Genomic DNA, 25,057 nt, shown 5'->3' on the forward strand with positions numbered 1-25,057 from the left:
CTGATGAAACAGTTAACCAGCATGTAGAATTGGAAAATATTTCCAATAGTTTAAATAATTGTCAAGAGGATATAATAATTCCAGATGGAAAATCTTCTCATCCTCTTAAGTCCTCAGAAACCTTAAGCTCGTCTGTTGATTCATCAGCTATTGATAGGGTAGAGACATCTAATGCACCACAAGAAACTACTCATATTGACTTCATTCCCAAAATTTCACAGGATAGTTCTTTTATAGACCATTCTGGAAAAGTGATTACTCAAGAATCACACATTTCATCTCAATCATTACAAACCACTTCCCAAATGTTAGATGAAAATTCTCAGGAATTGAAAATTGTTGAAATTAAAACTTCTAAAAGGAAATTAAGTTCTGAATCTGTTGATGAAGATACGTCGAAAAGAAGTAAAGTATCAAACAGTGAAGACCAAGTTGTAGAAGAGATTCCTAAAGAAGAAAACAATGTTAAAAATGATGATATAGAGGCAGAAAATGATAATAGGTAATAGGTTGGTAAATAGATCATCTAAATTGTTACTGATTGAGATTAAAACGAGAATACTGTTGATGATTTAATACTGGTCAGATTAGAATACTGATTCTGAATATGACATAATATTTAGCTCGAGTGGAGTCATCATTAAGAACAAGCTGTAGTTTGACCATGGTTTGACATCCTATCCAGGTACACCATAATCATGCAAAGAAAATGAATCAATGGACACTGAATCCTGTTTCAAAGAGCACCATGCAAATGATGTGATCATTTCAATGTTTTTGTTCAGTTCATTAATTCAATCAAATCTCAAAACATTTCAACTGCACATTTTTTTTTGTCTAGATAGTGTTCTCAACTTTGATATAATAATTGCGTATCTCTGTATAAATTCAGCTTATGCCAATTTTCATTTTCAGTTATCAAATCAGCTATAATTTGGAAAAAGAACCTGGTCAGATTACAGGAGCCTGGGAAGATTTTAAAAATAAAGAAAATAATTTTATTAAAGGATGTAAATGGTCACCAGATGGAAGTTGTTTATTAACTAATAGTGATGATAATATACTAAGATTATTCAATACACCACCACAGATATATGATGGTTCTTTATTAGATGTTCCTGAAATGGTACAAACTTTATTCTTTTTGAATAGATTTTGGTACTTTGACACAAAATGTGTATTGAGGGACTTTGTTGTATAGTTTTATAAACAAAATTTAAACTGTTCCTATTATGAGAATGTGTAATTTAAAGAACAAGAGACAACTCTTTTACAAATGAAAAAAGTAATGTTGATTATTTTCAAATTATTTATTGTAGAAAAATGTTTTGAAGATGAAAGTTGGAGAAACTATATATGATTATTCTTGGTATCCATTAATGAACTCCTCAGACCCAGAATCATGCTGGTGAGTGTATTATTATTTTGATAATACTAGAAGATAATGTGTTGCTAGTTCTTGAAAGTGAAAGGTTCTTACAATGTAGATTTTGATGTTGCCATCTTTTTATCTTTGTTTTTGCAGTTTGATCAGTACTAGTAGATGTATGCCAGTTCATATGTGGGATGCTTTTACTGGAGATTTAATATGTAGTTATAAATCTTATGACCAGGCTGTAAGTTTTTATATATATATTCTCTTATTTTTATATAACCCAACTCGAAGACTGTGGCTACTTAGAGGTTCAGGCTGTGCATTCTGTAGACAACTGACCTATTTCAGCCTGTGTCTCTATTGAGGTTTGACAATAAGGGACTTGTTCTCATATCTATATTTCGATGCAAGTCTCCTTTCTCTTTGTAATTATAGGATGAAATGGTAGCTGCTCACAGTGTAGCGTTTAATAATGAAGGTAACAAGATATATTGTGGTTTTACTAAAACTATCAGAGTGTTTGATGTCAGCAGACCAGGAAGAAATTTTGAAAACAGAAAAACATTTGGTATGATACTTGTGTTACTTTAGAAAAATCTTACCCTCCCATTAGTTTTCATTCAATAGAATACCATAGCATAGAGGTATGTAACAGTAGTTTTAGTATTTTGTGTCTTTAATTACAACCCAAAACTTTACTCCTTTAGTGGTTAACAATATTTTTGGTCGAGCCTTTTATTGATATACTTTAAGACCTCTGATCTTCAATACATTACATTGATGTTTTTGTTTCAGTGAAATCTGTTGGTCAACCAGGAATAATATCATGTATAAAGTTTTGTCCAGTAGATAGTAGTTTATATGCTGCTGGCTCTTATTCTAGAACAAGTAAGTTGTTTAAATTTTATCAGTGGTGATGCAAGTCTCCTCGAACTGGGGTTACTAATAGGGGGTAGACTGACTTCCAAGGAGGATCTGTGGGGGTTTTCTTGCCTAAATTTTGAAAATATAGTTAATTGGATGCATTCTGAAACATATTTTTGTGTAAAAATGTATAGAAATCATTTCTCAGTAATGGGAGTGGGGGTACAGTTGAGGGAGCAGATGCGCAAAATTTTTCATCATTAACTTCAGTCAATTGAAATTTTGATTTTTTTTTAACAAAGAATGAAATTTCTGATTTCAGTTGCTTTATATTATGAACCTCAAGGAGAACTAGCCTGTAGTTTTACTGGACATCAAGGTGGTGTTACTCATATATTATGGTCACCAGATGGTACTAAATTATACAGTGGTGCCAGAAAGGTATATTTCAAACTTGTCTTTGCTATAATTTCTACTATCTTTTTCTAGATAACCTCTTTTCATACATTAAAATACAAATATGTAGGTAGTAGCCTAAAGGATGGTAAGGATTCAAATGTTTCTCTTTTGAAATGACAATCAAACTTAAGAACTGTGTATAAATGCTGTTCTGTTGTCAATTTCAGTTAAATAACAAAAGTAAGCTGGTATTGTATTATTTTCAGGATGGTGAAATAATTTGTTGGGATTTACGGAATCCCAGTAAAATTTTATTTACAGTAAATAGACAAGTTGAAACTAATCAAAGAATATATTTTGATCTCGACAGGTTAGTCTTTATTAATTATAGTCTGAAACAAATAAGGCTATGTGAAGCTGAAATTAATTTTCTTGAATGTTCATGAAAGTTCACTAATTTCAAAATCAGTTTTATGTTTGTTCTGTTCACTCCTTTTGGATTAGATAATCATATTGTCTTTCTTTGAACCTGTACAGAAAGGGAGTGTATGCAAAAGCTTAACAAAATATTCAATTATGAATCTGCTGACTGCTATAGAGTTTTTAAAATATATCAAGATAATCAATGCAGGCTCCCACTTCTATTTGAATTTCTAGTTCTGGAAGATATTTAATATCTGGTAATCATGATGGTACAATCAGTGTATGGGATGTTTTACAATTAGAAGATACACGACCTAAAGCAATATTATCTTACAAAGGCCATTATGATACAGTTAATGGTGTTAGGTTTGTATTTTGTATCACATTGGATTCACAGTCCATTCTAGATATTGTAAAATTTCTTGCCTTGTGTCATGGAAAGAGTGAGTGCCATCATTTCTGAACAGTAGCTTTAAGCATGAGGTTTTATCATTCGTAAGTGAGTATTTCAAATGACCTTTTCTCTAAATTATCTTTATCAAAAAATTTTTTTTTTAGTTTGCACCCCTATTTACCTGTAGTAGCTACATCATCAGGACAGAGACATTATCCAGTGTTAGGTGATAGTGATGATAGTGATACAGAAGACTTGTCTCAGACCACAGATCTAGTGGATAATAGCATTGGATTATGGTGGCTTGCCTCTTAGTTTTAATAAATATTTTTATCATCTGAATAGCTTTTTGTTCTTCAATAAATATTAAAAGCCCACTTTATCAGTCATTTCATAATTTCCAAAAATCTGCATTGTAAACCATAGCTCTTCTGTACTTTCATGTCTACTTGACAGCTTATTTTGAACAACTTGTTATCATGAATTCTTGTTCTTTTCTTTGAGTGTAAATGAAATAAAATATCATATACCGTGAACTCCGGGTAATGTAACTTAAAGCGTATTACCTTGTCACATGGTAACGGATACTGTGGTATATATTGCCTTATTCAATTAAGGTTGAAGGGTTAAAGCAAATTATTAATGACCTGCAGAACTATCTGACTGTATGAAATTATGTATCTAACTTGGTGATAAGATAATATTGAGAGTGAGGAAGTTCATAGATACTCCTATGTAAAGCACTGGCCGGGTCACAAATAAAGTGATCTGGGTAGAGTTATTATCTTGCCCTCATGGTACAATAACTGTTATTTATAAATCTCTATTAGAGAGGAACGCAATAAGGTTAATCACTGTCTCCCAAGTAAGGGCTTGTCTAATGTAAACGGTTGTTTTTAGACAAAACAGCGAAAACGAGTCTTGTGGCTTGTGAGTTTGTAAATCATGGTCCCCAGTTGCTTAATTGCTTTGAATGTCGTAAAATTTCCGGTCAACCTAAATTGTTATTTAATAATAGAAGAAACAGAAATAAGTTCCGTTTAATTGCAGGGATCTTTATGGGGGTAAAATCATCATTCCAATCAACTGAGATTATTACTCCATGCTTAATGATAAATTTGAATGGATTGTTGAATGTCGTCATCAAATTCCCACTAACGATATTAATGGCCGCAAAAATATCGTCATCTGGCCAAGTGATATAAATTATTAGAAAATAACATGGGGTTCGTTCCAAAATTATGCGTCAGTATTGGTCTGATCGCCTTAGCTCATGCTGCATACTCAGCAACTCAACGTAAGATTGAAAGTCAATTATTTCTTTATATTTTATGATTGGATCGAGGGCATGGTAGGCTACCATAAAATTATTGATTTGCGATAAAAAATACACGAAAGTATTTTTTATTGTCTACCATTAAATGCAATTCTCTTTATGTAAGGGAATTAAGTGAGCAAAGGGTATGCTTATGGAATAAGATTAATTATATTCTTGTATACATGATTAGTCCTACTGTCTCTGAATTGAATTTTTTCTCTCTTCGAAATAAAATTTTCAATTGTATGCCATTTCTCTTAGAATGTCTTTGGATCCATAGAAATATGAGACACAGTGACTTTATATTTGAAATAGACACAATTTCCTCCCAGAAAATTCATGTGAAAAGGATCCACTTTCGGATTGAAAATTCCCACTGTAAAATAATATTTCTTTCAGTGGTTAACAGTTTCATCAACCCAAAGACTCTCACTAGTATTTTGTGGTTGGTATTTCAAGGATAATGATTGTCAAAATTCAATTCAGAAAATTGTGCAGTCAGAGAGTAGGGGCTCACTGATATAGACTGCCTGTATCACATGACCATGATTTAATTGAATAGGCTTAAGGCCTACTGTGAATTGCTTATACCAAATAGTTTGAGTATTTCACTGTTTTAATGTAATTTTTTGAGGGTTTTATTTTCAAATTTCAGATCATGCATATTTGAGATTAACTGAAAAAGAATTTACGTGGCTACCTCTTGATGTAAGTTGTGAATTTTTTTTGTGTATTTTTTGTCATTCATTGAATAAAGGAATGAATCTTCAGAAGAATTATTAGTTGATTATTATTTATTTCATCAAGAAATATTGCATTTAGTTGTTTAAATTGATGCAGGACTACAATGGGCTTTATTAAGAAAGTACCCTTTTATAACTTTGTATTTATTCCAGATAATGATTCAATGCCTTATTGGATTATCAATAACATTTTACGGAATCATTAATATTGCTGGTCAATTTAAAAGTATAAAAGCAAGTGCTGAAATGGAAAATAAGTAAGTTCAGTTTAGTTGTAATGCTAAATTCTTCATTCACAGGGCAACTAAGAAAGATAAAGGACAAGTATGGTCTATTGTTGACACTATTCTGTGAATTCTTCGTAAGGCAAATTGACATTCTTCTATTTATTTGTTGTAAACTTAATCATTATCATTAACGACTTTATTACACTAAACTCATCTCTGACAGACAATTTACTGTTTTTATAATTTTTGTTTCAGAACCTGGGATATGATTGGAAATCGACAATCCTTTTATACATTTAACCATAGAGGTAAAGCACTATTTAATGAGGAAAGAGAAGAGCTGGAATAAATGAATGAATAAATAGACTTTAATATTTATGAAAGTGAAGAGAGAATGAAAATGATGAAGTGTGATGTTATTTTACCAATCTGAATGTTTTGTTATTTGTGTATAATGAACGTGCAACCTCAAATATTTTGAAAAATGACTTGCACCATTGAAGCAGATGTGCTTGTATTTATCATGTGTAATATTTCTTAGCATGTAACTCATAACATTTTCATCATACATTTGTTTGGTAATTGTCATTATTTGTTTGTATATGTACCAAACAATGTATGTTAGTGCTCTCTTGTCTCTTTGAAAAGATGTTTAATGGACCTTAGAAAATGATATTTTTAAATGCAGTGTGATGGAAAAGACATTGCAACTCCATAAATACCATGGAAGTCACAAAAGCCAGAATCATATAGGGACACAGATGAGTAGATATGGTGTTATACAGTTTACTATCTTCATCTGTTTTATAACACCTCTTTGAATATCATTTAAATTATATTAAGATAGCTCCTGTCTTGCTTGCTGTTGTTAAAAATGATGTTAAAAAGAGCTACAGCATTTGAATTTTTTTTACTACTTGTCATGTCTGTATGTCTTCTATCTCACAAGTATATATTATACTTAAGGTGCGGGCACACAAGCAGTATGAGATTTTTGTTGCCGACTTGAATCTTGAGTAAAATCTTGCATGTGCCCGTGCTTCCACGACAAGATTATCGCTTTTCTGACAGGATTTATAATATCAAACAAATTTGATAATTGTCTCTGATAGTTTTATCGTCTGCAAGACAGATCGTCATCATCCAATCAGATTCATTTTCCTTTCAATGGCATGCTCCGCGTATGATTATCAGCAAGGTGGAAAACAGATTTTTTGTCCCCTCATGTGCCGGTGCCAGTCGTTGATATTCAAGACAAAACTTTAATCGTTAACTAAAGTATCGGACGGCTCATGTGCCGGCAATAATTCAATGTACTAGTAAGAAACTTTTCTTCAGCCAGTATAAAAGGTTAATTACCTCTTGAATTAAAACAAGCCTAAGAAATTCAATATTTATTTATCACCTTCACAAAAATTAAATCATAAATTAACATTGATTAATCACAATTTATTTTTATCTGATTCCATAAATCAATGAGTATAAACTCTATATAAGATCTAGTATATGGCACTTTGTAAAACAATTATTATCTACTATAAAAAAAAAATAAGTGTTCAACAGAAATGTTCAAGATCATGGGTACCATTTACTGACTCACTGTCTTCTAAATTGCCCTGTAACTAGCACACTATGAGATTTAATGGAGGCTGACGATATATTGTACATTCTCACGAGCCGATGTTTAAATCTGATAAACTTGCTTACCAAATTTAATCCAGATCTGAACGCTATATTATATTTTGTATGAAACAAAATTCAAAAATACAAAATTCTAATAAAATATTAAAACAATTGTTTGAATGTGTTTTGTCTATTTATAAATACTGGGTGGGGGTACATAATATCAGATCAAAATATCAAACACAACATCTGTATGTTAACCCCCCAAAAATTTTTAAATTACTAAATAAAATAAAATTTCCTTTGATCAGTGGTAACAAATATGAGATATATACTTCTAAATATTATAACTACATAATGGAGTATTTTATTTACGTTCAGAGAGAGAACTAACTATGTAAAAATTCATTGAGCAAGTTAGACACATTTAAAGTTTAAAAAAAAGAAAGACATTTTGTTTCAATGTCAATTGTCATACTTGTTTTCAGCTTTTCAAAACTACGAATTGCATACTACAAATATTTCATGATCATATAGATCAAAAATTCCATTCATGTACTTTTTGTTTTTGAGAGCTGAAGCAGGCCTAACTTGCCTATACACATTCAGCTGAAGAAAAAACACAAGAAAGACATGATTTATTTGAAAGAGGAATATTCTTTTTTCATTACATAATTTGAGCCACTAATTTCAGTCAAAGATAAATGTACACGTTTGAAGTTAAAGACATGAGCATTCATTACTTTTGGAGTAAAAATAAACTGAACACTAATCATACTTGTCTTTTTACCAGAAAATGACAAAATACAGGCTTAGGCATCTTGGTAGTGTCTTTGAATATTTAGTATTTTAACTTGATTTAGGCTTTCTGGCACCATAAGAATTATATAGCATATTGCACTAAATACAGTTTGACACTTCAACTTCGAACTTTCAATTTACAACACATATAATTTACAACTGGACAATGTTGAAATATTCTTACATATTGGACAGAAAAGAAATATCAAGATAACTTATGCATGTCCATCTTCTAAGATTACAAAATAAGTAAATATATTTGATCAAGTACATGAAGAGCAAACTTGTCTTTACTTACATCATTTAAAGATGCATTATTACGTAACAGGTAATACATCTTTGTAACAAAGAACTCCAATTAGATAAATACTGACATATTATGACAAGCAAACAGCAGTGCAGGCTAAACACAACTTGCATGAGAGCAATTTAAGGAGGCAATGTTGGTGAAGCAAGATTAAAAAAGAATTGAAATTCTAATCCAGAAATCACTTAAACTTTTTTTTTTAACTTTCCTTAAGACCAACTATTTTTCAATCAGATAATGATATTTGCCAAGTTTTCAGGTATTATGTATGGGTAGGATTTCAGTTATTACATGAATTAATATCACCGGAATTAAAGGTTTATAAAAAAAAGCCTCTCTGGCAATCCTCAACTGTACCAAATTTCTTTCTTCATGAGATTTACTCTTACTTAGATGTTTGTCTTCTTCTTTAGTTGTTCAAAAGTCATAAAAAACTAGTATTGGTTAAGGTTTAATAAGGAACATATTCTTAATATAAATGTATATCAATTTCACTTGTTTCTCTCCAGTGCTGCACAATTTAATGTCTATTTTAAAACAACATGAACCCTTATCAAACAGTGTTCTTTTCTAAAGGGACACCAGGTTTCTCATAACTAGCACTAATTATGCTAAATAAATCAAATATTCTGAAAGCACAAAAGATGTGAAGCAACTATTTTTTCTTCTTTTGAACTTTTTGGATTTATTTTTATTCAAGGATACAATAATATTCCATGGACCAAGTCGAACCCATGTTGGTATAAATCCTTTATATAGAGCTAAAAATCCTTCAGTTTTAATGGTCTGAAACAATAATTTAAATGGATTAAATAACTATATTTTCCAGGAAGCAGGTATAGCTTTCTACTCAAGAGATCACATTATCCTTTTATATCATAATAAAAAAATAAAATCATTTTATATGATCCAGCTATTTTCACTTTCAAATTCAAGTATTAGACTTTTATATAAGTACTTTAATACTAATAAAATACTAAAATCCTCACCTTAACGAAACAGTCGAAAGATGATGTATATATTTTAGGTATATTACCAGTAGCTGTATCAGTAACTTTTAATTTCTGTTGATTCATTAGACGAGTCTGTAGAAAAATAAAAGAGTTGAACTTGAAAATTAGGAACCAAGAATTTAATTCAGATTTAATACTTTGGTCAAGGTTTAATATGACTTATATTTTAAGAAGGTAAATTCAGAAAGAAGTCAAAGATAAAACGATTTACCAAGGAATAGAAAGCGATTGTATTTTACAACTTGAAATTTTTAATGAATCATATTAAATTAATACATTTCAATTTTGAACATAAAATAATTTTCAAACAAAGAATACTGCTAGGAAATATTCAAAACAAATATATTTATATCAAAAACTAAATGTAAGATCCTTCAATACATATGAACCTAATCTAATTCCTGAATTTACCTTCTGAGTGATATTGAAACACTAATTTTCTTTTTCAGCGAAAGTTTGCTTTGAAATTAAAAAATCCATTTTGTAAATTGCTTTATGTGTAAGAAACAGTTGATAATTTTCTAGACGATTATGAAATACAAAATCTGAGAATATCTAATTTTTACTTGACTGTTTTCTAATATTTTCTCAATTTTTAAAAAAACAATATAGCACAAGGAGAAAATTAATATTAATCGAGGTCATGTCAGAATTCAACAATAAGAAATTTGCATACAAATTTATAACCCTTGTCTATGAACAAAATTCTTCAGTAGTCAGCCCATTTTCAGAAAACTTCTGTAGGTATAATGATCAGATATAAAGTTGATTTTGAAATTCAAAACAAAATAACTCTCACAACTTTTATGGTAAATTTAAATTTTCATAAAACTGGGTAAATAAAATCTGATAGAGGAGTTCATGTTAATGTTTGAGCATTTACAAAATAGGGTGGTTTGAAAAGGTTTGTCATTCATTTTTAACAAATTTTCATTAAAACTACCATCAATGGTGATACATAACTATCATTAAACAAATTAATACATAATATTTCTTACACATTGTCAATTAAGTCTAATCACACAAAATATTGAATGATAGCATGAAAGAAAGAATGGCAATAGTTTAATCTTGAAAAAATCATACATAACTAAGGGAATATTCATTGATGAAAATTGTCTTCGCTGATTACTAAGGACCAGTGAACCTTGAATTATAGTTTATAGCCATGAACATTACGTCTTGTATTGGACCTGTTTTTATCTGTACATTAACTATGATTGTTTCAAGATAAAGAAACAGATTTGCCATTCTAAAGGAAACTAACACTATAAATTTACAGCATATAAGATAGCTGGCTACCAATTTAGAAAGGGAGACAACTTAACTACACCCACTCAAGAGGCACGGTGCGGGCACAATCAACGTGCCTGCTTCCTTTCCCTTGTTTTAATGTGGGCTTCGTTCTAGTCGGCTTTCTCCACATCTTCTCCGTTGGACAGAATCTAAACCTTAAAAATCAATTAACCAATCATAGTAAAATAAGTGGTCAGATGACCACAACAAAATTTATAATTAATTTTCATTACATGATATATGAATTTGAAATGAATTGGATAAAGGTTGAAGAAACTTTCATAAAAAAGATTTGTACTGACATATGAAATGCATACGTATTAGTTGTTTTAAATGATATCAAAGTGATTTCAGATCAATATTAAGAAAGGCAAAAGGAGGGATATTGAGGTTATTTCTGCTACTATTGGCAACTGAAGATTATGAAAATTTCTCCAACATACACAATGATCAAATCTATAATCATGCACATTTTCTTCTGGAAGATTTGCAGTAGAATAAGAACAGGGTACTGTATCATGAAGTCCTGTTTCTATGGTAACTATCAAAGAGCAGTAAATATAATAGTAGTAGGCCATGATTTCAAAAACATTTTGCATAAGATCTTAATCATGTGGATATTTATATTGATGCTACTGCTGTATTGCAAGATTGTTTGTTTGTAACTTTGCATGTTAGCATGTTGTGCTATATATATTCAAATCAGTTTAATCACATTTCTTTTAGGTCAATATTGAAATTACTTCTTATGTTAATGCCAATAACTGGAAAAGCAGTTTTGAGGAGAAATTGTCAAATTATCTAAATATATAGTGTACTTGTTTACCTTGACAACATCTATAGGATTTGATGCTACAGTTCCAACAAAACCAGCAAAGAAGGCAGCTCTATCAAAACAGAAAGAGACATGAATATTTTTAATTATTTACAAAAACATAAATGATGTAATCCTACTTATCTGAATCAAACCAACTCAAGGTCATGCTATTTGCAATGAAAAATATTGCAAAAAAAGACAAAAGACAAAGGTACACACACACTTTCATCCCATTTGTTTCTAACCAGCTTGTGTGCAGCAAACAACTTTGGTTTTTCATACCTGGATACATACATACTGAATAAATGATGAATATAGGTTTGTTTTGATTTTAAGAATTAAACTACACTGAGGGGCGGGATGAAGAATTTTGGTTGGCTTGTGCTTTTCTTCTGGTTATTTTCAAATCAATAAAAGGATAATTTTTTAAGAACCATTCTAATGTATACTTACAGAAAATGTGTTTCTATAGAATCACCTAAATAACCCGATCTTATTATATGTTTTTTACAGACATCGTATGCTGGTAACTCTACGCCTGCAACAACAGCTGCTCTCTGAGCATTAGGACCAACTCCCTAAAAATATGATCATTTGTCTTTTATTACTGTATCATCAACATATATCAAATAACAAAAAAAAGTGCTAAAAAGACATAAGTTTTTGGCCAAGTTATTTCAGGATTAAAATATAGTGTAGCTACCAGTTTAGGCCTGGTGTTAGGCTAGTTTTTGATTACGTTTTTGTATGTAATTGACCTGATTACGTCGCTAATTTTGTGCGTACGTTTTACTTTTTTGGAAAAGAAACGGCATGGATGTCGGAATTTTATTTTTTGATGTAAATTTGGACTTTGCTTGGACGTGTTTGTGTCAGGTTTGGTACCAAACACTTGGAAACCTACTATTACTACTACTATTACTACTATACTATATTACTACTACTATACTACTACTATTACTAATATTACTACTTATTGGAACTGTTTGGAACTATTATTAGAATTTGTCTATGTGATGGCTGTCACGACAAAATAGATTCATGCTGTATGGTGTATTTTGAATATTATTATGGATGAAAATTATTTGTTCTAATCTACTGACTCTTTATTCCCGAATCCTGTTCGGCTGATTGATGGCCCCTCAAAAGTACTGTACAATCTGTACATGGAGTTTCCAAGTTATTTACCCTGCCGACGCTACACGTGATTGTTGACATTTTTTGTGAGTTAATTACAGTGGGTGCAATATACAACTTTACAAATTATACAATTTAATGATGGACGAGCTGTTTATTAGCTGTGACGACCTATAAAGGGTGTTTTCTGGACATTTCTCTACATGTTTGAAGTTTTGAAACTTATTTATGTGGTTTTGATTATAACCAGCATTATGTCTGATGATCTATTTAGTAATTTACGTTCAGACACCAGTAGTGTAGCTGCTAAGAAAAGAGAAAAGTTAGCCCTTGCCAAGTTAAAAGTGAAGCAGCTGAAACAAAGTCATGAACTAACCAAGAAGTTTAATGAGTTGAACCAAGAAAAGGAATTGATGGAAGCAATGAATGAGGCAGAGCAAGCTGAAATTAGTTTACAGGTTTTTCAAGAAGAAGAAACCAATAAGAGACTTTCAGAGTTTGATGAATTTAAAGACATTGATACATTTGTTAATGAAACTGTTAATGTAAATTTAGGGAATATGCATTCTGTTCCTACCTGTAGGCCAAATTATGTGCATGTAAGAAATCCAGTGTCTACTTGTAGCACCTATATGCATTTGCCAGGACCCGTTTCTAATTCTATGCCAGTAGTATCTAGTTATACTGCCCCTGTGAGTACTTTCACGCCTATAAATGTTAGAAATCCTTTGCCAAGTTATGTACCTCTTAATATGAATCCTATGGTAAATCAATATGTACCTATGAATAATTTTGTTCCTGTTGGGAATTATGTTCCAACTTATGGTAATAATCCTCTTTCTGTTAATAATAGTCCTGATCATATTTCATTGAATAATAATCCTGTTCCTTTTGGTAGTTATGCAAATGATAATAATGCCGTTGCTTCGAGTCATTATGAAAATTCATATAATGATCCTGTTGCTATGAGTAATAATTATGTATCTGTATCGTAATCCTATTCCAATTCAAGAGCATTTACCTGTTGTAAATCATGTACCTTGTTATGATAGTGATTTGATTAATTTTGATAATAATGTTGATGTTGATAGAAATGTAAATATGCATGGTAATTCTGTTGTAAAAAGTGAACAAATTAAGCCTAGTACCGAGGATGTAATGCTTAAATTGTGCGAGGCAGTATTGACGCCTAAATTAGAATATTTATGATTTGACGGTAATCCATTAAACTATGCTTCGTTTATACACAACTTTGAAACGTGCCTTGAGAAACAAACTTCTGACGATTCTAAAAGACTACAATTGCTTATCCAACATTGCGGTGGTAAAGCTAGAGACGCCATAGAATGTTGTGTTAATTTATCGCCGGATGAAGGTTATATAAGTGCTAAAGAAACTTTGTTTGAAAACTTTGGACAACCCCACATTGTGGCTAGGGAGAATCTAAAAAGGCTTAAAGATTTACCAGACATTAAAACTGCGGATGGTGCACATCTACTTGAATTTTCGAGACATCTTGAAATAACATATCGAACTTTAATGGGCATGGGACAAGATTATATTGCTGACTTGGATCACATAAACAATTTGTTAGTTTTAAGCAGAAAATTACCTATGTTTTTGAGAGCGAAATGGGTAGAAAACGTCGGACGTATAACTAAAAATGATAAGAAGCCAAAATATTTAGATTTTATGAAATTTATTAAATCTAGAGCTGAATTGGTAAACAATGAATTCGGAGAAGATATGACTTTTTCTAAACGTGCAGACAATAACAAGTTTGTTAAGAAATCAGGCTATACAATGTCTAGACCAGTTTCAACAATGGTAACCTCTGAATCCAAACCAACAAACCACAAGCAAAGTGAGGTTAAAAACTGTTCGTATTGTAATAATGGACACGATGTTTGGAGATGCGAAAAGTTTACTAATTTAAAACCACAGGATAGAGCAAAATTTACAATTGAACATTCTTTGTGTTTAAAATGCTTAAACATTGGACACTTTTCAAATTCTTGTGATAAAAAGGACTTTAAATGTAGAATTGATAATTGTGGTAGAAATCATAATTCATTATTGCATGGTGCAGACTTTTCTGTGTTTAAGAAAGACAAATCAAACAATGTTAAACCTAAGAAACCTGATGGATGTGGATCATTGACTGCAGCAACTGGGGCTGGTGTGAGTCGTGTATGTTTAGGTGCCATTCCATGTAAAATTAAGATTAACAATAGTGAATTCTTTAAGACATATATTTTACAGGACAATTGTAGTGAACTTAGTCTGTGTTCTCAGAAGAAAGTTGACTTTTTAGGTGAAGGCAGTAATTCTAAAGAAACTTTAAAACTTACTGGTATTACTGGAACTGCGGACATGATTAGTCAAAATGTGGACATAACTGTGATGTCATTGGATGGAAATGTTTCATATAATTTGAAGAACGTGAAAACAGTGGAAGATTTGCCTATATCCAATAGTTGTATAGCAATGAAGTCTGATATTAAAAACTATTCTCACCTGAAAGACATCGTATTAGAAGATCTGGATGAACCTGAAATATCCTTGTTGATTGGTTTAAAACAAAACCCTAGTTTATTTATACCTTTAGAATCTAGATATGGTGAGCAACATGAACCCATTGCTGTGCGATATAGCTTGGGATGGACTATTTTAGGACCTGTTGGTGGACGTAAGATGAGTGATTCTCATTCAGTTAATTTTGTCAAACTTGACACTCATGTGGACAATTCGGACCCTGATTTAAAAAGACAATTAGATCGTTTGTGGAAAACAGACTTCGGTGATTTAGAAGTTGACAATAAAGTTGGAATGTCCTTTGAGGATAAACGAGCTTTAGACATTATTCAGAATAGTGTAAAGTTGGTTGATGGACACTATCAAGTGGCACTTCCATGGAAAAGTGAACATTCGGTACTTCCCGATAATAAATCTTCGGCCGAATTTAGACTTAAAACATTAAAGAGACGATTTCTTAAGAATCCAGACTTATTTGATAAATATAAAACTGCAATTCAAGATTATTTGGACAAAGGTCATGCGGAATTGGTTTTAGCAAAAGAGCTTCAATCAGAGGATCGGATTTGGTATTTACCTCACCACCCGGTAACACACCCACTTAAGCCAGGAAAGGTGCGCATCGTGTTTGATTGTGCTGCCAAATTTGGTAATACTTCCCTGAACAAGAACTTATTACAGGGACCGGACTTAGCTAATTTGTTGGTTGGAATATTATTGCGGTTTAGACAGGAGTTGATTGGAATCACTGCTGATATTGAAGCTATGTTCCACCAAGTGGCAGTTGATCCTAAAGATTGCGATGCATTTAGATTCTTGTGGTGGAAGAATCATGACTTGTCTAACTCTGTAGAAGAATTTAGGATGGTGAAACATTTTTGGTGCGACATCATCACCATGTGTTGCAAATTATTGCGTAAAACTTTGTGCTAGATCTCACAAGAATGACTTTGACTCTGAAACTATTTTAACTGTTCTACGTAATATGTACGTCGATGATTTGATGAAATCTGTTGATACTGTTGATAAAGCTATTAACCTGTATACTAACTTGACTGAACTTTTAGCTAAAGGTGGTTTTCATATCACTAAATGTTGCGGTAACAATCGTGAATTTTTGACTCATGTTCCAGTAAATGAAAAAACAAAATCAATTGTTAACCTGGACTTGGAAAAATTACCAACTAAAAGTGCTCTTGGCATTAAATGGAACACGGACAATGATTGTTTTATTTGGAAGAATATGAGCGAACTCTACGTTGACGCATTTAACAAACCCATGACGAAAAGGGGAATTCTTTCTATTGTTTATTCACTATTTGACCCTTTAGGCTTCATAGCACCGTTCGTTATGAAGGCGAAATTAATTCTACAAATGCTAAGTAGAAAACAATTAGGATGGGACGATGCAATATCGGACGAGGACAAATCACAGTGGACAAGATGGTTGACTGATTCCCAAAGACTTTGTGAAATCCAAGTTCCAAGGAGTTTTAAGTCGAAAGATTTGACTGGCATTGTTGATACTCAACTTCATTTATTTTCGGATGCTTCGCGTGTTGGGTATTCGTCTGTAGCTTATTTGAGATTTGTGGACAATATGGGTAACATTCATTGTGCTTTCGTGATGGGAAAGGCTAGACTTGCGCCTCTTCGCGAAATTTCTATTCCTCGATTGGAACTATCGGCTGCAGTCATCTCAGTAAAACTTTGTAAATTAATTCAAGAAGAATTAGACTATAATATTAATTGCTGTGTGTATTGGACAGACTCTATGTCAGTTTTGAAATGTATTAATAATGAGACATAACGTTTTCACACATTTGAGTCAAATCGCTTGACTATTATTCATTCTGTAGCTGAAGCATCTCAGTTCAGATACGTTGATCGAAATTTGAATCCTGCTGACGATGGATCAAAAGGATTGAAATTAAAGACTTTTATTCAAAATGATCGTTGGCTAACCGGACCTGAATTTTTGTACCAGGAAGAACACTTATGGCCTAAAATGATTGATATTCCAGTTATGTTAGATACAGACCCTGAAATTCGCAAAGAAGCTCAAATTTATGCTGTTGAAACTGACAATAAGAATCCTATAAGTGAATTTTTCAAAAGATATTCGTCTTTTCTAAAGTTGAAGAGAGCCGTTGCTTGGATATTGAGGCTTAAAAGGATTTTACGCGATCGAATTTTATCTCGCAAGAATGGAACTGTATTTAAATCATCACCTGATGTGTTAAAGTGGACGAATTGAAGAATGCCGAAATTGAAATGGTTAAGCATGTGCAAGCTGAATCTTTTCCTGAGACTTTGAAAATTTTAGAATCAAAAACCAAGAAAACTTTGAGGAAATGTGGTTCCGCATTGGTTAAGTTAAATCCTAGACTAGATAATGGTTTATTGTGTGTAGGAGGACAATTAGAAAATGTTGCATTGATTGACTATGTAAAACATCCCTTAATTTTACCAAAAAGGCATCATGTGATTGACTTATTAATTAGAGATGCTCATAGTTATGTTGGACATATGGGTCAAGAATCTGTCTTAGCTTACCTCAGACAGAAATATTGGATTATTAATGGGAGAGCAGCTGTGAAACGCGTTTTATTGAAGTGTATCATTTGTCAAAGACGTTCCAAGAAATTAGAGGTTCAATATATGGCTGATTTACCGCAACAGAGACTTCAAGTTGATAAACCCCCTTTTTCGTGTACTTTCTAACTTTTGTGTATCGAAAGGTATCTCATGGAACTTTAACCCCCCAACAGCTAGTCATATGGGAGGGATATGGGAACGGATGATCCGCTCTGTGAAACAAATTTTAAAATCTGTTCTTAAAGAACAAATTGTAAGCGATGAAGTTCTTTTGACTGTTGTAGCTGAAGCTATTCTTATTTTGAATAGTCGACCATTGACTAGGAACAGTGACAGTGTATTAGATGATGAACCACTTACTCCAAACCATCTATTACATTTACGTTTTACTTCTAGTGTACCTCCAGGAACATTTGACAAGAAAGATCTTTATTTAAAGCGAAGATGGAGGCAGGCTCAATATATTAGTGATTTGTTCTGGCGTAGATGGATAAACCAGTATTTGCCTACGTTGACAGAAAGATCCAAATGGTATACTGTTAAACGGAATATTGCTGTTGGAGACTTAGTTCTGGTGGCTGATGATAATTTTTCACGTGGACAATGGCCTTTGGCTAGAGTTGTCGAAGCATTTAGATCAAAGGATGGTTTAGTTAGAACTGTTAATTTTAAAACGTGTTCGACTGTTGCAACTTGCGCAAAACGACATAATAAATCAGATGTTAATCGAGGTTCTGTGATTTTAACATGACCGATTCATAAAATTTGCTTACTTGAATTAGATGTGCCTAATCCGGATAATTAGGTTACAGTTGTGGCTTAATCTTAATTACTAATATTACTACTTATTGGAACTGTTCGGAACTATTATTAGAATTTGTCTATGTGATGGCTGTCACGACAAAATAGATTCATGCTGTATGGTGTATTTTGAATATTATTATGGATGAAAATTATTTGTTCTAATCTACTGACTCTTTATTCCCGAATCCTGTTCGGCTGATTGATGGACCCCTCAAAAGTACTGTACAATCTGTACATATAGTGTGATGAGCTAGTCATAATGACTCATATTCTTAACTGCTGCAGAATTAGGACATACATTTTTTTGTGAAATTGGACTTTTATCTCTTATGATACCAATTGTGTCTTGAGTACAGCCACTAAAAACAATCTTTACTTACCCTCCATAAACCAGGAATTCCTTCTGATTGATAAATTTTCATAAATGATCTAAACATTGAATCTGAAGATCTAGATGAACCCTGAGCTTGTAATCTAACCTAGAACATCCAAATTATTATTCAAGAACTATTCTCTCGTAAATCATATAATGCGAGCAAATAAACCTGTCATCCACAATTAAAAGTTAAACATCTGTCTTAAAATACTGGCAAATATTTGAAACTTGAGCAATATTTCCCATTTAAGAAAGTACTTACAAACTTTCACGTAGCCAACCATCACAAATATAAAAGCTTATTAAAAAGTAATAAATTAAAAGTGTAGGTTATTGTTCAACTTTATCTGAATACAGATCTGGATACTTAATTTTTGTGCTCTTGCAGAGAAATTATGGGATATACAACTTTTGATTAAAGAGTTCAAATAAAAATTTATTTGATATTATCTTACCTTTAATACATCTGTAGGGTTAGCCATAAAACTGGAGATAACTCCAGCTACAATACCACAAAAAACATTAATACTGAGTTTTTCATCTGAAAAATATTAATGATATAATCTAATCTTGAATCATATTGTTGTTCATCTAAACACACAAATCACATGACCATGTTTCCAAGAAGCAAATTATATTTCATTTCATAAGCCTCAATCCTAAAATATGTATCAGACTTCTTATACATGTATTATTTTGGTGAAGAAAAGTCCTATATTATAAGTAATAACAGTATCTATAAATAAAGTTCTTAAGTTGTTAGATTGTCACTTACTTTTAGGATCTGAAGAAAATAAGCGTTTGAGATTCTGATATCCTCCTATTTTAATAGTACCATACGTAGCTTGTCTTAATAAGGCTGGTGCAATTCTAAAATATACAAGTGAATGTCAACAAGTAATTGAATCTTGTTTTTACAATAAAATAGTCTGCAATGGCATTATATAATATTGTAATTCTGAACAATTGCAGGAAACATTATAAGTAATGATTGTGTAGACAATTGACATGGAAAGTACGGTATCCAAATTCATATGAAATTAGATATCATTTCCCAAAGGAATCAAAGTTATAAAACAAAACAGAAAACTAGAATTTCTTACCCTGAATATAAAGAATAAAATCCTTCTTCTTTAAATATTCTAAATAAAGCATGGGTCATGCCACGATATTTTAATTCTGTTAATCTAGTATCTATAACTTGACCTTGAATTTGTAATCGGGTTTTAGTTGTATCAATTGGAAATGTACCTAATTCATAAAAATAAGATGAATTACTGAGCATGTAGTCACTAAATCCTGAGATCCAAAATAACAACCATGACCATGATCATGATAATGTAAGATAATCCATAAAATCTGTATACTTTATCAATTATGGGAAAAAAATGAAATGAATGGAGTTTTCTACACCATGTGGGCTAATGAAGACAGACAACGCCATGCAGGGTGCAATGTAGGAATTTTGCCAGGCCAGCCTGCTCTTTTTCGATTTCCAACTGTTGAGGGATCTTTAATGTGCACAGAATGTAGTACACAAGGCCTCAGTTTATATTATCCAAATGACTAGATTATCCTTGTCAATCTGTCAATCACTGACAGGGGAAACCTATTTGAAAAATCATAAGGTATTATCTTGACCTATGCCGGGATTGAAGTTCATCATTGAACCCTGGACCTTCAATTATGGGAAGGGCAAAGGCCACAAGTGGACATGTGGCTGAGAAGCATTGCTGATGTTAATATAATGCTCCACAGATAAAAATGATACAATCTATTTTTACTATCACGCTATGCTATTTTACTAAAACACTTTCATTCCTCAAATAAGTTCTAAAGTGTTTATATATTATATTTATATTGCAAAACAATATTTTAAAACTTTGAACGTACCACTTTCAGCAGTCATAGATGCCAACCCACCAAATATAAAAGGTCTCCAATCTACAGGAGATACCATATTGGCAGTTTCACCTTTGGAATGTCTTTGAATGGATTTTTCTTCTAAGTCCTCCGTGGTTAGTTAGTTGAGAAGTCTAAAACTTGGAAACCAAGAATAGACCTGGATCTGTTATTTTTGAGGATACTTAATTCTGAAATCAATAAAAACTTATAATGAGAATCAACTCAACTGAGATTTCTTTTCTGTCTATCAAGGTGTCTTCAAATCCAAAACCTTTCTTTTCATTAAATTTTCACGGATAAATATGATTTCTGAAATAACCTGCTAACTAAAACAGCTGTACAGCAAGAAGACTTTATAGTATACTAAAAAAAAATAGAGTGATTAAAAACAAGCTATAAATCTAATTGATTTAATGGTAGGAATATAATTGTAGTAACTAATACATATTTCAATCTGTCACCCCTTTGAAAACAATCGCGGTCATTTAGGTCAAATTTATCTCTTTCTTAAAGCACTGCTGGTATTTAAGAAATATACTTTTTTTTAGCTTTTAGGATTCCATTCAAGCAGTCTGTATTACTTTTCAAAATAGAAATCTGATATGACAACTAAGTCAAAATAATTGTATTTATTACACTTTGTATTTGTGTATCAAAATGTTTTTCATAATCAACAAACCTCACTTCTAGACCTTTTCCTTCTTTTACAAATGTGCAAGCTGTTCAATTCAGAACAGATCAAGCCACTGTAGTTGAATCAGTTGAGAATAAACTGTCTCAAATTTTACATTTCATAGGTGGATGGTTCTTTCAAGTCGAAAGCTTATCATTAAAGATAGGTTCCCTTATTTTCATTTATGAAAATGAAAATGCTAATTCTTAATGAATAGAAAGTAGAGGTGCTCTAATGACTTGGAAAGATACCATTTTGTCTCACCTGTCAATAATTAATTCATAATTATTTAGCTTAATTAGAAGAGAATTACCATAATTCCAATGAGAGACCAATCAAGAAAGATCAAAAAGTCTGATTGGTTAAAACTTTTAATCATATGCAATAAGAACATAATGATAATTCATTAGAAACACCAATTAATCAATAATTTGCTTAATTTCACACCAAAAAATAAGGAAACCTTTCTTTAATATATGAACTGTACTAGTTGTCCGCAATACATAATATAAATGTATGGACAAGTACTGTATCTTTTATCTACAGTTTATAGGTATTGAATGTCATTCATGCTTGTCTTGATCTACAGTAACCCTTTAGAGCATAGGGTCACAACAAACTTTTATCACTAACCTATATACATCAGCTTATACAAATTTGACCTAATTTGGTGAGCTATTTTTTTTTTGGACCTAATAAAATACATTAAAGTGACAGGTAGGCCATTTTTTTCACCAATCATACTTTAGTCTCAGAAGCTAGAATTTTTTCAGCTAAATCAATCAGTTATAGGCTAGTGTTCAAAGCTTACCGTTGAAATTTGAGCCTTCAAATCCATATGTGTCCAGAATTATCTGAATGTTAAAATGACGACTCGTCAACTTAAGATACTCTGTGATTTATAGAAAAGACATAAATAGAGATGGTGGGTATAATTCCTAGTTTGAAGTATTTTTACAGGAATGGCACATCAATATTGTGGGGGATTAATAGGCCTAATGGTAGGCCTATGACTTAACTACACAAATACCTTGTCTTCGATCTGTATTAAGCACGAAAGATTTCTAGATCACCTAGGTATTCTATATTGTTACATGAAATTTAAGGAACTAGGGTTTGATAGGTTGATTTCATTTACTGTATTATGGGAATGTTGGATATTACATTGTCAAACTATGTTCAAGTTATATTTAAACTAATCTTTAAATGACATTTAGAAGTAGGTAGAACATTCAGCAAGGACAACTATTATGGATATACTACTCCTTTAATTTAATTTTGCAACGTTTCAATTCACATACAGAAATCTTTATCAAGCATAACAATTAATAATGGAAATACAGAATAACTAAATATATATATATAGTAAACACTGACACCTATAACTCCCTCAGATTGGTGATAATTAGACAACAATAATAAAAGATCAAAGATAACATACTCAGCATAAATAACATAAAAGGATGAAGCACTACAAAGTAATTAAAAACCAATCGTAATAGGTGGGGGGGATTAGTGATTAGGAATACAGATAACCTAGATATTATGATTGACAGAACTACTGGCACTATCCGCACCAATATATACAGAAAACCAATTCATACAGATCAGTACATTAATTACCAATTTAACCACCCAACCAAAATCAAACCAGGAATTATTTCTACCCTGACCCAGAGAGTGCACAACATATGTGAAAAAGACCTACTTAACGCTGAACTTGACCACCTACGTAATGCCTTTATTACCTATAATAATTACCCACCTAAATTAGTTAAAGATACAATAAACAGAACAATCAACCACCAAAACCAACCTACCCAGAAGAATAATGCACCCACAAAAATGGTTATCCCCTATATTGGAACTATCAGCCATCAGATTAAACGAATTATTACCAAGAACCTGAATATCGATATATCCTTTAAAAGTCAACCAACCTTACAGAACCACCTGCAAGCTGATGGAAGAATTGATAAACCAACCGTAGACCCCAAAGCTGTTATATACAAACTGGAGTGCAGTTGTAAACAGACATATATTGGTGAGACATCCAGACCTATATCTGTCCGACTAAAAGAACACAAATCAGTCTGTAACAAGTTAGAAATTGAAAAATCAGCTATAGCAGAACACATTCAGAATCATCCGAACCACAACATTAAATGGGAACCCAATATTCTAGCGTGCAACCTACCAAACTGGAAAGACAGAGTTCTGTTCTATATATATATGTTTTGTTATTCTGTATTTCCATTATTAATTGTTATGCTTGATAAAGATTCCTGTATGTGAATTGAAACGTTGCAAAATTAAATTAACAGAGTAGTATATCCATAATAGTTGTCCTTGCTGAATATATTTAAACTGATTTAAAGTTTCAGACAGAAAGTTCCTGTTGTTCACAACTTTGGAAGAGAAAAAATGTCAAGTCTGGAGTTTCCCTTTTCAATTCAATTTATGACAGTGGCCTCTTTGACTTTGCTCTGTCTTCAGTTTCACAAATCTTGATTTTGGCTTTGGGTAATTTCTTAGTTTGGATGAGTATCCAAAGTAAAGAAAATTGTTCCTCACATCTTTTCCAAATTTCGGAAAGAAAAAATCCAATAGACAGGTTCAAGATTTAAGAAACAGATGTCAGAGGCGGATGATTCGGACTTCTATGACTAGTAGTAGGCTAGCCTTGTGACGTTGTGTCCTGTGTCAATGGCAGTTTTGCAAGATTGTATAACAGAATTGGTTCAGTCTACGCTTCTTCAAATACCAGATTGAAATGATGAGCTGAAGATTGGTCAACTTACATAGAAGACTACATATCATTGGTTTTTCAAATAAAAGAAATCATTAAAAATTTGACAGAGAGCAACGTGTTCCGTCGTTTGAGATTGAACTTGGTAATCAACTTTGCCGAAAAACTGGAACAAGTTATGACCAGACCGGCGATATAGCCGATCGATATTAAACAACTCGGTCATAAAACTAAATACACAGAATTTTGTTGTTATCAAATCAAAATCTTCATAAAGAGTTTGATGAAAATATATTCCGAAAGTCTCGAGTCTAGAATGTAATGCTAGTAAAATTTGAATGACTGGTGAATGCATCACATGTCTACGGAAACATGCCTACTTATCCAAATCATGTCCTTGATTCCCTTGAATACTTCGGCTACTCAGCCAATGTCAGTTTTTTTCTACTCATGACATTGGTATAATGTATTTCAGTAATATCAGGATGTCATTGAAAGTGTAATATTAAGAAGTTCTGTCAGTTTACCTACAAATATTGTGAACTGTATTCCAATCTACTCGAGGGTTTGACTAAACAGCGAAAAAGAATAAAATCGATAAGAACATTTTGTAGTTTGAAATTGAAACGGTATAGAGAAGTCTACACATTTGAAAAATATCTATCATACATAACAGAGAA

General features: G+C 31.9%; 3 protein-coding genes across 3 annotated transcripts; 2 read left to right on the plus strand and 1 right to left on the minus strand.

Annotated features, from left to right (window-relative positions):
* Positions 1-895: 895 nt before the first annotated feature.
* LOTGIDRAFT_120154 (hypothetical protein) lies at positions 896-3,770 on the plus strand (the record flags this gene model as incomplete). Its single annotated transcript, XM_009058321.1, has 9 exons — positions 896-1,126; positions 1,320-1,408; positions 1,526-1,616; positions 1,811-1,943; positions 2,171-2,263; positions 2,562-2,680; positions 2,905-3,008; positions 3,296-3,427; positions 3,620-3,770. The coding sequence occupies 9 exons, from the start codon at positions 896-898 to the stop codon at positions 3,768-3,770; spliced, it is 1,143 nt and encodes a 380-aa protein (XP_009056569.1).
* Positions 3,771-4,613: 843 nt separating this feature from the next.
* On the plus strand, positions 4,614-7,915 carry LOTGIDRAFT_216532 (hypothetical protein). The gene is made up of 4 exons (XM_009058322.1): positions 4,614-4,752; positions 5,429-5,481; positions 5,670-5,773; positions 5,999-7,915. Exons 1-4 carry the CDS (start codon positions 4,677-4,679, stop codon positions 6,090-6,092), a joined length of 327 nt encoding a protein of 108 aa, XP_009056570.1. The 5' UTR covers positions 4,614-4,676; the 3' UTR covers positions 6,093-7,915.
* Positions 7,916-9,080: 1,165 nt separating this feature from the next.
* On the minus strand, positions 9,081-21,010 carry LOTGIDRAFT_162365 (hypothetical protein; the record flags this gene model as incomplete). Its single annotated transcript, XM_009058323.1, has 9 exons — positions 9,081-9,260; positions 9,464-9,559; positions 11,610-11,670; positions 12,054-12,178; positions 19,055-19,153; positions 19,506-19,591; positions 19,826-19,920; positions 20,154-20,301; positions 20,944-21,010. The coding sequence occupies 9 exons, from the start codon at positions 21,008-21,010 to the stop codon at positions 9,081-9,083; spliced, it is 957 nt and encodes a 318-aa protein (XP_009056571.1).
* Between the last annotated feature and the right edge of the window lie 4,047 nt (positions 21,011-25,057).

This window comes from Lottia gigantea (assembly GCF_000327385.1).
Source record: "Lottia gigantea unplaced genomic scaffold LOTGIsca_33, whole genome shotgun sequence".
Lineage (NCBI taxonomy): Eukaryota > Metazoa > Mollusca > Gastropoda > Lottiidae > Lottia > Lottia gigantea.

Excerpts from the sequence above, each read along its gene's own strand:
- LOTGIDRAFT_216532 (XM_009058322.1), top strand. The coding sequence starts at position 4,677 with ATGGGGTTCGTTCCAAAATTATGCGTCAGTATTGGTCTGATCGCCTTA. Across the intron at positions 5,482-5,669 it reads TTACGTGGCTACCTCTTGAT|ATAATGATTCAATGCCTTAT; the intron begins GTAAGTTGTGAA and ends TATTTATTCCAG. Across the intron at positions 5,774-5,998 it reads AGTGCTGAAATGGAAAATAA|AACCTGGGATATGATTGGAA; the intron begins GTAAGTTCAGTT and ends TTTTTGTTTCAG.